The sequence below is a fragment of the Suncus etruscus genome, chromosome 17, assembly GCF_024139225.1.
Source record: "Suncus etruscus isolate mSunEtr1 chromosome 17, mSunEtr1.pri.cur, whole genome shotgun sequence".
Lineage (NCBI taxonomy): Eukaryota > Metazoa > Chordata > Mammalia > Eulipotyphla > Soricidae > Suncus > Suncus etruscus.
The window spans coordinates 1,520,016-1,534,144 of record NC_064864.1 but is presented as its reverse complement, the minus strand read 5'-3'; the positions used below and the strand labels follow the sequence as shown (position 1 = coordinate 1,534,144).

The 14,129-nt window shown below is 47.1% G+C and overlaps 1 protein-coding gene across 1 annotated transcript in view; it reads left to right on the top strand.

Annotated features, from left to right (window-relative positions):
• TET1 (tet methylcytosine dioxygenase 1) overlaps positions 1-14,129 on the top strand; it is a 68,910-nt gene that overhangs the window by 22,709 nt on the left and 32,072 nt on the right. Inside the window, exon 3 of the mRNA XM_049764553.1 lies at positions 10,489-12,706. Coding sequence (XP_049620510.1) covers positions 10,534-12,706 — 2,173 coding nt within the window. The 5' untranslated portion in view covers positions 10,489-10,533. The remainder of the gene's footprint in view (positions 1-10,488; positions 12,707-14,129) is intronic.

Here is a 14,129-nt window from a genome sequence, read left to right as displayed (position 1 = left end):
AGCCCCCACACCATCATTTTGAGCTGGGATATAAGTCATAAGAGGAGATGACTTTAGGATATTGGATATGTTTTTTGTTCTTATTTTAATTTATTGTCATCATCATCATCATTTTGGTTTTTGGGTCATACCTGGCGGTGTTCAGGGGTTACTCCTGGCTCTGTGCTCAGAAATTGTCCCTGGCAGTCTCTGGGGATCATATGGGATGCTGGGAATGGAACCACCATCCGCCCTCGAGCAAGGCAAACGCCCTACCACTGTGCTATCTCTCTGGCCCCCCTTTATTTGTTTTGTTTGTTTGCTCCCTCCTGGCTCTGTGCTCAGAGCTCATTCCTTACAGACTCTGGGTGCAGAGATCTAACCCTGTCTGCCACCTGCCAGGCAGCACCTTACTTGCTGTAGGACCCCTCAAGTTCCAAATTGGATATACGTTATGACAGTAAACAGCAGTATCCAAAGAGATCTTTGTTGAGCCTTTAAATTTGAGATTTGATTCATGGAGAGTTTCAATAAACAGCTTGGAGCGGAAGCATTTCTTTCTTTTTCTTTTCTTTTCTTTTCTTTTTTTGTTTTTGTTTTTGTTTTTGTTTTTGGTTCACACCCAGCATCGCTCAGGGGTTACTCCTGGTTCCACACTCAGAAATCGCTCCTGGCAGGCTCGGGGGACCATATGAGATGCCGGGATTCTAACCAATGACTTTCTGCTTGAAAGACAAACGTCTTACCTCCATGCTATCTCTCCAGCCCCAGAGCGGGAGCATGGCTAAAGTGGCCTGAAGAATGCATTGTGGACAATGGCTACAGATAATTATTTATGGGACATTTTTGTGCAGTGACGCAACAAGTTAAAGACATTTGAAAATCTTGTTTTCTTCAGACAGGGAAGAGTTGGCTCTGGCCGGTGGGAGTAGCTGGAGGGAGGGAAAGATTTATGGATCTTGAAGCTCTGACCACAGAATCCTCGCTCTGATTTTCTGTTAGGAATGAGGCTCACTAGCCCTGTGCTGCAGAAATACTCTGTATTCTTGGGTTTTATGTTCTTAGAAAGCTGGGGTGGGAACAAGGTTGTTGGTTGGTTGGTTGGTTGGTTGGCTGGCTCCCGGGGGAAGTTTGGGAGTCATGATTTAAACACTGGAGTCTTTTGGCATTTTGAAAAGAACTCCAAGAAATCACAAGTCTTATGAGTTACTCTTGTAGTATCGTGAATTCACCCCTTATCTGATGGCTTCTGGCTAGTTTGGTCCTTACATGTTATCTCTGATCATGAGGGAACATTCCAGAGGTGATGACTGCATAGAGGTGGCACAGGCTAAAACCCTAGTAGGATAAAGGATTTGTCATAGGGCAAAGCTTTGAAATATTAAAGAACATTAAATTAGGATTTTTTTTCAAGCCAGTCAAATTGAGCAGTGGGGGGGGTTATATATCAACTTTTGTGATACTGACGTTAATAAGTTCTGATAAACCACTGCCATCAGACCCTCCTAAATTAGGATATTTTAAGTAAATGTTTTATTTTTTTTTTTGTTTTGTTTTTTTTTTTTTTTTGTTTTGTTTTTGGGCCACACCCGGTAATGCTCAGGGGTTACTCCTGGCTATGTGCTCAGAAGTTGCTCCTGGCTTGGGGGACCATATGGGACACCGGGGGATCGAACCGCGGTCCGTCCAAGGCTAGCGCAGGCAAGGCAGGCACCTTACCTTTAGCGCCACCGCCCGGCCCCTAAATGTTTTATTTTACTATAAGCATTGATATTTTGTGGAATTTATAATAAAATTTGTTATTGGGGACTGGAATAATAGCACAGCGGTAGGGCGTTTGCCTTGCACACGAACAACCCAGGATGGACCTGGGTTTGATTCCTGGCATCCCATACTGTTCCCCGAGCCTGCCAGGAGCAATTTCTGAGCAGAGGCAGGAGGAACCCCTTGAGTGCTGCCCGGTGTGGCCCAAAAAACAAATAAAAAGCAACTTGATATTGGAGATTAAAGTGGTCACTGAAAATTGATGTGTTACTCCTTTACTTATTTATTTTTGTTTCTTTGTTTTGGCGTCATACCCAGTGGCACTCAGGGCTTTCTCCTGGCTCTGCATTCAGAAATTACTCCTGATAGGCTTGGGGGAGCAGCGACATGAAAGACAAATGCCCTCCCCACTGTGCTATTGCTCCAAATTCGACCTTTTGTTTTTTTGGGGGGGCTACACCTGTGATGCTCGGGGCTTCCTCTGAGTAAAAGCCTCTGTACTAGCATTCTACCTAGTTTAGTATCTCTCAAAACCTTTCCATTTTTTTTAATGTGTCCACTCCCTTTTTATTTGGGGGGGGGGGTCACACCCTGTGGCACTCAAGGGTTACTCCTGGTTCTGTGCTCAGAAATTGCTCCTGACAGGCTTGGGGGACCATATGGGACTCCGGGATTTGAACCACTGTCCTTCTGCATGCAAGGCAAACGCCTTACCTCCATGCTATCTCTCCTGCCCATTCACTGAATTTTTTTTTTTTTGGTTTTTGGCTCGCACTCAGGGGTTACTTCTGACTCTATGCTCAGAAATTGCTCCTGGCAGGCTTGAGGGACCATATGGGATGCCAGGATTCGAACCACTGTCCTGTGTCTAAGACAAATGCCTTACCGCTGTGCTATCTCTCCAGCCCCAACACACTGAATTTTCTTAATAATTTTGTTGTAAGGGCCCAAGAGCCAGGCCAAAAGCTTGCTATATGGGGGAGGGGTTTAAGTTCCTTCTATTCCCAGCACCACATAGTTTCCTTGAAATGCTCTTAAAACAGAACAAACCAAACAAAAATCTTGTCTAAACCAGTGTCACACAGTTAAAAAAAAAACTTGTTTTGTTTCTTGGCTCACACCTGGCCATCCTCAGGGGCTGTGTGACCCGTGGTGGACTCCAGATCTGTCTGAGGCCTGGCATCTGTGCCCTGGTAGCCTGCAGGTAGCCCCAGGCAAAGCCAAGGCCTTATCTCCCCTACGGCCCCTCAGGCCCTCACATCAGGACCTTAGACCTGTTGAGATCATTCTGAAGTACTTGTCCTGCCACTGTTGCTCGCAAGCAAATGCTTAAAAAAAGGCTATGCTTTCCAAAAAAACTAACCTTGCACCCTGAACTCTAGTTTGTGGTGGTTAAAGGTTTCAAGAATGTCCGGTAATCTTGGTTCCCGACTTGGTAGTAATGTTAATGCCTTTTTGTCATTAAATTGTGATGGACAGAATGGTGTCCAAAGTTGTGAGAGAAGACCTGGGTTGAGTTCTGTTTTGTTTTGTTGTTTTACTGTGTTTTGTTTGTGGACCACACCTGGCTACTGGCAGGCTCAGGGGACCGTATGGGATGCCGGGGACAAACCCAGGACATCCTGGGTTGGCCACATGCAAGGCAAATGCTCTACCACTGTGCTATCGCCCTGGCCCCTCAGCTTGTAGCAATTTTATTTTATTACTTTTTGGGGTCACACCCAGCGGCACTCAGGTTTACCCCTGGGTCTGTCCTGGGTCAGCTACATGCAAGGCAAACGCCCTACCGCTGTGCTATCACTTCAGCCCCAACTTGCAGCAGTTTTAAAGTGCCTTTTGTCCTACTCATTGCTGACTATTCCAATGGGATTATTCTCTGGTGATCTTACCCACTCCAGAGGTGTTGGGTCGGATACTTGGATTATTTCCAGGTCCTAGCAATTGCAAACAGCACTGTAAGGAACATAGGTATCCAGAAGTCTTTTGGAATGATTGCTTTTGTGTTCATGGGACAGACGCTAAGGAGTAGAGTCGCTGGATCTTTGGAAAGTTTGGTTTTGAATGATTGCAGCAGGCTCCGGGTCATTTCCAATAGAGGGAGAATTACTGACATTCCACACAGCAATGGATGAGTGGCTGTTCCTGGCTCAGGGCTCAGGAGTGCTCCCTCGTAGTGCTTAGAGAACTCTGTGGTGCGGGGGAATTTGAACTGGGTTAGGCTCAAGGCAAGGCTGCTGCCTCTTCTCCTGTGCCAGCCATCCGTCTGTGTGGACCTTTCGGTAGAAGCATCTGTTTCACTCCTTTGGTTGATTTGATTGTGACCGAAACAAGGTCACACGCTTGCTTCCATGCTTGGGATTGAAACGGGGCCTCACACATACAGAGCAAGTGTTCAGAGCATAGCAAGTAGGATGTTTGCTTTGCATGTGGGTTACCTGGGATGGAACCTGGTTCAATCCCCAGCATCCCATATGGTTCCCCGAGCCTGCCAGGAGCGACTTCTGAGGGCGGAGCCAGGAGGAACTCCTGAGCATCACCGGGTGTGACCCAAAAACCAAAAAATAAATAGAATTGCTGTCCACATTTTGTTAGTTTTATCTTCCTCTTTGTACTTTCTTTCCTTAATGATTTACTTCTGGTTTAAGACCTATGGCCTTGGGTAGGTTACAGACGAGGATCTAAAGGAAACCTGCATTTGCCCAGAACTGGAAGCTTCTGTGCTTTGTGGTGACTCCTGCCAGGACCTGTAGGAGATATGACACTTGATGGAACCAAGTCTCCCTGAACCACTACAGGTAGAACTCGGCAGCTCCCTCACTCCTTGCTTATGGCCTGCCTTCTGCTGCCTGTGATTCGAACCCCTCACCTGTTATTTGTGAAGAAGCTGGAAAAACCAGATTATGACCAAACTCAAGGAATACACAGTGATCAAAACTGGGGAGCCCATACACGTTCCCCCCCCCCTTTTTTTTGGTCACACCCGGCAGCACTCAGGGATTTCCCCTGGCTCTACGCTCAGAAATTGCTCCCAGCAGGCTCGGGGGACCCTATGGGATGCCCGGATTCGAACCAACGTCCTTCTGCATGCAAGGCAAACGCCCTGCCTTCATGCTATCTCTCCAGCCCTCCCCTTATTCTCAGTTGTGGGGCCAGACTTGGTGGTTCACAGCTACCTGGGGACCGTATGGGGTGCCAGGAATCAAGCCCAGGTTGGTCCCGTGCAAGGCAAGCACCTTGCTCCCTATACTGTCCTGGCCTTAAATAAAAATAACTGGACGAGGGCCAGAGCAATAGCATAGCTGGTAGGCCATTTGCCTTGATCAAAGAGAGCAGCCCAGATTTTATCCCAGACATTCCTTGGTCTTCATGCACCACCTGGAGTGACTCCTGAGTTCAGACCCAGGAGTAATCCCTGAGCATCACCAGATATGGACTCAAAACAAAACAGCGCCCCCTCAAATTCTTGAATGAGATTGTAGGGTCACATCTTCACTGTGTTCTAGGAAAATAACCTTATTGTTTTTAAAGTATTTGTTTTATTCATTCATTCATTTATTTATTTATTATGTGTTGGGTTTTGGGTCACACCCAGCTATGTTCAGGGTTACTCCTGACTTTGTGCTCAGAAGTCACTCCTGGTAGGTTCCGGACCTATATGGGATGCCTGGGATTGAACCCAGGTCTGTTCCTCGTTGGCCACTTGCAAGGCAAATGCCCTACCACTCACTGTGCTATCACTCCAGTTCCTTAAAGTCTTCTTTGAAGCAGAGTTTTTGGGAATGTTTCATGTGTGTGAGTTGTTGATTTTGTAATGTTATTCCATTAGTGTTTGGTGATTCATCTTTTCTTATGACGTTTGGTAGTATTTGGGGTGCAATTGCTTAATTTGGAGGGTTTTCAGTGACATCTGTAGGTGCTCAGGGGTGATTCCTGGCATGTTGCTGGGGTATTATTGGTTCCAGCACTCTTGGGAACCCTGGACCTCCTCTGGGCAAAGCCCTGCCCTCCACCCTTAGCACTCCTCAGTCCTCCTTGGGCAGACTTTGGGACTTCTTGTGTCTGTGTCTTCCCACTCACCTCCAGTTCTCACTTGCCTTTTAGGGCAGTTCTAGCACAGTGTTAGGATCCCTTTCACTGGAACTCAGGAGACAATAACGTTCCGGGGATCAAAACTAGGATTTTTGTGGAAAACATTTGCATGATCTGTCCCTGACCCCTGAATCAGTCTTGTTCAGGGTCATTTGCAGTCTCTTAGGCACCTGAGATGTGTCCTGATGATGCCCAACCCCAGCCTTTATGCAGATTAGAGGGTTCATTTGTTTAAGTTTTGGGGCCACACCCTGTGATGTTTAGGCTTAGCTGAGTGCTTTAAGAAACACAGATGGGGGGCCCGGAGAGATAGCACAGCGGCGTTTGCCTTGCAAGCAGCCGATCCAGGACCAAAGGTGGTTGCTTTGAATCCCGGTGTCCCATATGGTCCCCTGTGCCTGCCAGGAGCTATTTCTGAGCAGACAGCCAAGGGTAACCCCTGAGCACCCCCGGGTGTGGCCCAAAAACCAAAAAAAAAAAAGAAACACAGATGGAACTTGGGGAACCCTAAGTGCTGCCTGAGGATTGAACTGAAGTCAGACACTTGCAAGGCAAGTGCCTTGACCCCATCCTGTCTCCCTATCCCCCATGTGTTTATGGTTTTTGTTCATTTGGGGCCACATTTGGTGATATTCAGGGGTTACTCCTGGCTCTGTATTTAGGATTTACTCGTGGAGGGCTTGGGTTCAAACCATATGGGATGCCAGGATCAAGCCCAAGTTAAAGAAGTGCGAGGCAGGCTCCCTACCCACTGTACTATCACTCCGACCACCTGTGTTAGTGTTTTAAAGGTGCGTTTGATTTGTTTTGGGGTCAAACCCAGCTGTTCTCCGAGCTCCATCTTGCGCTGCGCTCAGGAATCCCGTGTGCTATTGTGTTTCTGTCCTGCTTTGATCACAGGCTGTGCAAGCATCGGGAGCTGCTTTTTGGTTTTGTTTTGTTTATTGAGGCAACACATCCTGTTAGGCTCACAACTTTCTCCCAGCCCTGAGCTCAGTGAAAAATGTGGGGTTTCAAAGATCAATCCTGAGGTGGCCTCAAATACGGCTACTGCCTGACCTGCTGAATACCGTATTTGCCGGTGTATAAGACGACTGGGCATATAAGATGACCCCCTAATTTTGCAGTTAAAACATAGGTTTAGGCTTATATTCACTGTATCAGACAGAACGTTCCTGTGCTGCAACTGTATGTACCACAGTGAGCCAATCACAGCAAGCAAAGGTCCAAAGGTTCTACTGTCATAGACTTCCTCTCTGATTCTGGCCCATCTAAGCAGGCTTTTGACAGTGTAGATTTGGGGTTCAGTACATTGTCTAATTTGCATGTATCAAAAGCCTGCTTGGATTGGCTGAGTTAGAGAGGTGGTCTGAGCAGCCTGGCAGTGATTGGTGCAGGATATACTCGGCGTATAAGACGACCCCCGATTTTTGGTTGACTTTTTTTTTTGTTTCGAATGTCGTCTTATATGCCAGAAAATACGGTAGTTATCCAGCCCCATAGCTGCCTTTATTTGTTTGTTTGTTTGTTTACATTTGGGGCCACACGGGGTGGCACTCAGGAGTTACTCCTGGCTCTGCATTCAGAAATTGCTCCAGGCAGTCAGGCTTATAGGACCATATAGGATGCTGGGGATCTAACCTGTTTCATGCTAACTGTACGCAAGGCAAATGCCCTCCTGCTGTACTATCTCTCCAGCTCCCGAAAATAAACACTTTTCTCTTTTTTTGGCTTTTGGGTCACACCCGGCAGCTCTCAGGGGTTCCTCCTAGCTCCAAGCTCAGCTGCATACAAAGTAAATGCATTAAGCCCAGTACTATCTCTTTGAATCCGCTCCTGGCAGGCTCAGGGGACCATATGGGACGCCGGGATTCGAACCACTGACCTTCTGCATGAGAGGCAAACGCCTTGCCTTCATGCTATCTCTCTGGCCCCGAGAATAAACACTTTTTAAGTCTTGTTTTAAGAGAGGAGATTCTCAGGTAGATCCTCTTGTACTCCATGTGGTCAAAAAGACTCAGAGGTTTGGCTTATTCTTATTTGGTCTTAGTTCAGTCTAATAGGATGCAGCAGATCAAAGGTGATGTCATGGCCTGCCCCACTGCGACCTGTAGCTCCGCCTCTCCAGGGAAGCGCAGTTGGCTCTTCAGCAGCCCTTGTAGGAAAGCAAAGCCGCGTGTGAGCATTTGTGTTTTCATCTTACTCCTTTCTCTGTTGGTGCTGTGTCATCAAAGGCAACCTGACACATTAGTCATCTACATGAATGTGACATCCATTGTTTACATTTGGGACTTGGGGTTTGAGTCATGCCTGCAGCCCTCACGACTACAGCCGGCTCTGCTGGAACCTCTTCCTAACAGGGATCCTGAAATCATATAGAAGGCCTGAGACTGAATCAGTGTGTGCAGCAAGAAATGCAAACACTTTAATCCCTGTTCTATCTCCTCCTCCTCCTCCTTTTTCTCCTCCTCCTCCTCCTTCCTCTTCTTCTTCCTCCTCCTCCTTCTTTCTTCTTTCTTCTTCCACCCCTGGCTCAGGGGACCATATGAGATGCCAGGATTTGAACCACCATTCATCCTGGATTGGCTGTGTGCAAGGCAAATGTCCTACTGCTGTGCTATCTCTCCAGCCCTTACATATATATTTTTCTTTGCTTGTATTTGCCAAGCCAAAAAGATTTGCCCTACCTCTACTTGGTGTTGTGGTAGTGGCTGCTATCCTCCTGGCTCAGACCTCCACTGCAGTGCTCACACCCTGGGCCTTGGTGCTCGTGAATTTTATGCTCACTTGCAAACACATCTTCCTTGAGTTTCCAGAGAATACAAATTAGAGTCATCCCACACCCCACATCTGGGTTTATTTGATAAACCAGAACCTTCTGATTTCTATTCAAATGCATTGCTTGTGTCTCATTCTTCTTCACCATTTTATTAAGTCAGTTTCCTTCTCTTGGAAGCTTTTGGGTCTTCTTATGCTAAGAATAATAAGTATTTAAGATGTCATTTATATTTTCTCCAGATGTCCGTTGGTTTCCGATTTTCTTTTGGTTTTTGGTTTTGGGCTACACCCGGCAGTGCTGATGGATTGGAATTACTCCTGACAATCTCCGGGGACTATGTGGGATGCCAGAGGTCAAAACCAGGTCAGCCACAGACAAGGAAATCACCCACCCTCTGTACGATAGCTCTGGCTCCATTTTAATTTGTTAATGGCAATATTTCCACCAAATTTTACCACAGCTCTAAATTCCAAATAAATACCTATGATTCATCATTAAGCACAAGGATACAAGGTTTATGTAATCCTACATACCATTCTATGTCTGAACTGTATAAAACTTTACTAATCACTAAAATACATATATAATAAGCATTAAGTTGGTCTATGCCAATTTTGATCAACAACTTGAAAAGCAACGTTTTGTTGTCTCTAGTTGTGGGGATTCTTCCTAAGTGTTGGGATACACATCTCATATATATTATTTCTGGATGAAATCTCACTATTGTATGTCTCTTACAACAGTTTGGGGAGCATGAAATGTATATAAGACTTAAAGTCTAGACAGTTTGAATCCTGGTCCCAATACCAAATCTTTTGTGCCATCAAACAAGGGCCTAGTAGCCGAATGTATCTGTGTGTAGACATCATAAGCTGATGTGTCACTCTGAAATGAGAGCAGGGAGTGGATTTTAAAGAAATCCCTATTTATAATTAGTAATTTAGGGACTGGCGAGATAGTTCTGCCAATAGGAAGCTTGTCTAGCATGCAGCCTGTGTTTAATCCTGGCATCCCTTATGGTCCCCCGAGCACTGCCAGGAGTGACTTCTGTGTACATGTTATAAGTCATCTCTGAGCATTACTGGGTGTAGCCAAAAAGTTTAGTACTTTAACAATAAAAAAAATGACTTTGGGCTGTATCAATAGTATAAGTGGTAGCTTATTTGTCTTGCATACATCCATTTTTATCCCTGGCCTACGGATACATCTCTATCTGTCTGTCTGTCTGTCTATCTATCTATCTATCTATCTATCTATCTATCTATCTATCTATCTATCTATCTATCTATCTATCATTTTGGGGCCTTCCCTGGTGTTTGGGGCAACACCTGGCGATGCTCAGGGGTTAGTTACTCCTTTCTCAGCATTCAGAAATCACTCCCTGCAGGCTTGGGAACCATATCGGATGCCGGGGATTGAACCCAGCTGGGTCAGCTACTTACAAGTCAAATGCCCTACAAGCTGTGCTAATCACTCCAGCCCTTGGGACACTACAATTTCAAATAGTGATTATTTAGTTGTGCGATTTGGGGTGGGGATTTGGGGTTTTGGGTCACTCGGTGGTGCTCAGGGGTTCCTTCTGGCCCTGGCTCTGCACTCAGAAATTGCTCCTGGCAGGCTCTGGGGACCAAATGGAATGCTGGGGATCAAATCTGGGCTCCCCACCCCACCCCTTCTGTCATGTGCAAGGCAAATGCACTACTGCTGTGCTATTGCTCTGGCCCTGCCAGAGCTATGGCTCTGCACTCAGGAATCACTCCTGACAGGCTTGGGGACATTGTGAATTACTGTGTGACAATGTAAGTCTCCGATTGTGAGTTATTCTGGCTCCTGTCCAGATATTGGTGAAGTTTATTTTATTTTATTTTATGTTCCAGGCAACTCTTGACAACAAATCAGTAAATGGCCTCAAGACAGAATCCATGGACTGCAGTCGCTGTGGTCATGGGGAAGAATTGAACCCAGGCCCGCCTGAAAATGTAGCCAGACATGATGGAACCAAAACCACCAACGCCGTGGCGCAGTGGCCACAGACCAGAACAGCACAGTTAACCGACCATGTCCAGGGAAAGTCCAGGGCACGAGTGCCCGAAGCCGAAAGATGGAAAACCTCTGAAGATGGCAGGACCCAAGGCCTGCTTACCAACCTCCTTAAGCCTCAGAAATCATTTCTGCAACCAGTAAGAAATGGCATTAAAATGGTGCACCGCCTTCCCCCTGACACCATCGTGCCCGTTACAAACACCAACGTGGCCGGATGTGGCAAGGCCCTGGGAGACCCAGTGACCCACCACGATGCCATGAGCTCCATCGCGACCAAGGAGAACCGCGACCATTTCAAGGACCGGAGAGACCTCGCCCTTTTCCAGAAGCCTGGTGCCAACTGCAGATCTTTCCCGAATCCTCTCGACTTCAAGACCAGCCGTCCCCCGCCTAACCACGATGGAAGTGTCACCCCCAAGCCTCCCGAGGCAAGAGCCAGCCCAGAGCCCAAGGATGGCACGGCGGTGCAGCCCAGTCTCCTGTCCCTCATGAAAGACCGGAGGCTGACGCTGGAGCAAGTCGTGGCCATCGAGGCACTGACACAACTCTCAGAAGCCACATCTGAGAATTCCTCGCCGTCCAAGTCAGAGAAGGACGGGTCGGAGCAGAGAACAGCCAGTTTGCTTAATAGCTGCAAAGCCCTCCTGGATTCGGTCAGAAAAGATTTGAGGGATCCCGGCTTCCAGGGAGAGCCCCAAAGCCTTCAGCACCGGCCATCGGTGGAAAAGCAAAATTCCTGCAGCATGGGGGTGTTCAATGGCCAGCACCCCGTCTCTAAGTCACACAACTGCCCAGCCCCAAAGGAATATTCGAAAGACACACGCTTTCTCCCTGTGCCAAAATCAGCCACGTCTGACACCAACACCGATAAAAATGTTTCTTCTCATAGAGTTGCCCTCGACAGGTCTCCGAGTCTGAATCACCTGACGCCCCAAATCAACAAATTGGCCCCCAATCAACCATCGTTGGGCAGTCACAAAAAGTTGGACCCCAAGAAGACACCCAATCAAGATGTCATTCACAGCAAGGTAGAGGAAGATGTGGCCACACAACTAACCCAACTGGCTTCCAGAATTAAAAGTAAATCTGGAGAACCAGAGAAGAAAATTGCAAGCCCACCCACCAGCCTCGGGACACAGAACACTCAGCACAAACCCAGTAAGGAGAAAGGCCCAACACCGCAGAAGCCGCTGGCGAGTGTGCAGACTAAGAATAAGCCAAAGAGCACAAGTCAGAAGAAGACAAAATCCACCCCCACGAGAGATCGGCGGAAAAAGGCCTCGGTCGTGAGCTGTCAGGAAAACGAGCAGAAGCAGGAGCAGCTGGCCTACCGGTACATGAACATGTACAATATCTGGGTAGGGTCCAAGTTTCAAGGATTCGGTCAATTCCGTCCCCACAATTGTCCTCTCCAGTTGGGGAATATCCCTCCCCTCACCCACGTATTGAAGCGTTTGACCCAGTCAAATACGGTGCTAGAACAGAAGACATTATTTCCTCCACGCAGCCAGATCACATTTGAGCGCCGTCACCCCGAATTGACACAAGAGAAGACAATTAAGGTCGAACCACTGGGCACTGTCCCCCCGGCCCAGGTGAACGTGGAATCCAATGGCCAGAAGTTTCCAGATGCAGTGTCTACTCCTCAGGGACCGCCAACAGTGAATGTCGACCAGAAAACTCCTTCTCTCCCCCTGTCCTCGGCTCCAGCGAATCAGTGTGCCAATCTGATGCCCGGGGCTGGCCAGCCCCAGTTCCAGCAGAATGGCAGAGACCAGCTCTCCCACCAGAGGCTGCCAGCCGCCACTGAGAACTCCTCCGAGACCCCTTTACTGGACCCCGCACAAATTCTCAGGAACGTCAATGTGGTCTCTTCGCATGGAATTACAGTGGTTTCCAGCAAAAGTGAACAGGATGGAGCGTCGGGGTCTGCCCCAGAAGACAGCACACAAAAAAATTTCAATGATTATGCCATGAACTACTTCACGAAAGAGACCCAAAACTTGGTGTCCTCCACGAAGGAAATGGAGCTGCCCACCTGTGATTGTCTCGGTAAGAGCAAACATGTGTGTGCTTCCTACATGTGGATCTTTCCTGGTTTAACTCTATGGATGTCCTCATTATTGAAGTGTTATTACTTATGTATATATATTTTTTATTGATTGATTGATTGTTTGATTTTTATTGATTTTTATTTTTTTGCTGTGGTGCCAGGATTGATCCTAGGCCCCGGTCCTGCAACAGTCGCCTCCCAATGCCTTGTTTTATATTTTGTTTGTGGCCTTGTTTCCTCATTCATGTTCTTAAAGTTCTATAAAACAAGTAATACTGTAATTTTTCCCCTCATGGGGACTTTGAATGGTTCTGTGTAGATCAATGGATAGTCAAACACAAATTTGACATTTTTATCAAGTTAAAAGGATTCTATTGCATTGAATATGGTGCATCTGAAAAATAAAACAACAATCTCTTCCCCCCATTTGGAGGCTTTTATTGTCAATGGTCAGAACTTACTCCTGGCGGGGCTCACAAGACTGATTAACCTGGGATGGAACCCAGGTTGGCTGTGTGCAAGGAACGTGCCCTAATCACTGTAACTATAATTCTGGCTCCTTAATTTTGTTGTTTGGTTTTATCTTTTGGTCACTCCTAGGAGTGTACAGTAAGTTGTCCCGCGGTTCTCCATCACTGTTCTCATCTTGCTGGTTGTGGTCTAGCCAGCTGGAAGACCGTGTCAGGGGTGCCTGGGGGAGGTTTTGCAGCGTCACATCTGAATCTCCCAGTATTACATCGAACAATGGTGGCAGACCAGGAAGGGCTAGAATTCTTTGACCCTCCTCAATGCTAGGTATCTACTCCAGCTCTTTCAACCTTTATTCTTCACTTTAAAAGAATTTTATTCTTCTCAGACTTTTGTCTAGGGCATTAGTTATTTTGGGAAATACGTGCCAAGAACATTGTCAAATTGCCACCCCACTGTGGAATTTTTTCTTGGTGGATGGGGGGGGGCGCGTATCTGGCGATACTCAGGGGTTACTCCTAACGGTGTCCAGGGGGACCATATGGGATGCCAGGGATCACCCACCCCCCTATACCCCTGTGGACTGCGGGGAAAACTCCCACAAAAAGATCTCTGCTAAAGACTAAGGCATGATTCCATTTCTAATTAATGTATTTACATATTTTATACTTTAGAATTCCTCGAAGGAGAAGTCTCAGATACCAAGAATATAGAAGATTTATCAATCTGTTAAAAGACTTTGAGGGGCCGGGCGGTGGCGCTCGAGGTAAGGTGCCTGCCTTACCTGCGCTAGCCTAGGAGACGGACCGCGGTTCGATCCCCCGGCGTCCCATATGGTCCCCCAAGCCAGGAGCGACTTCTGAGCGCATAGCCAGGAGTAACCCCTGAGCGTCACCGGGTGTGGCCCAAAAACCAAAAAAAAAAAAAAAAAAAAAAAAAAAAAGACTTTGAAAA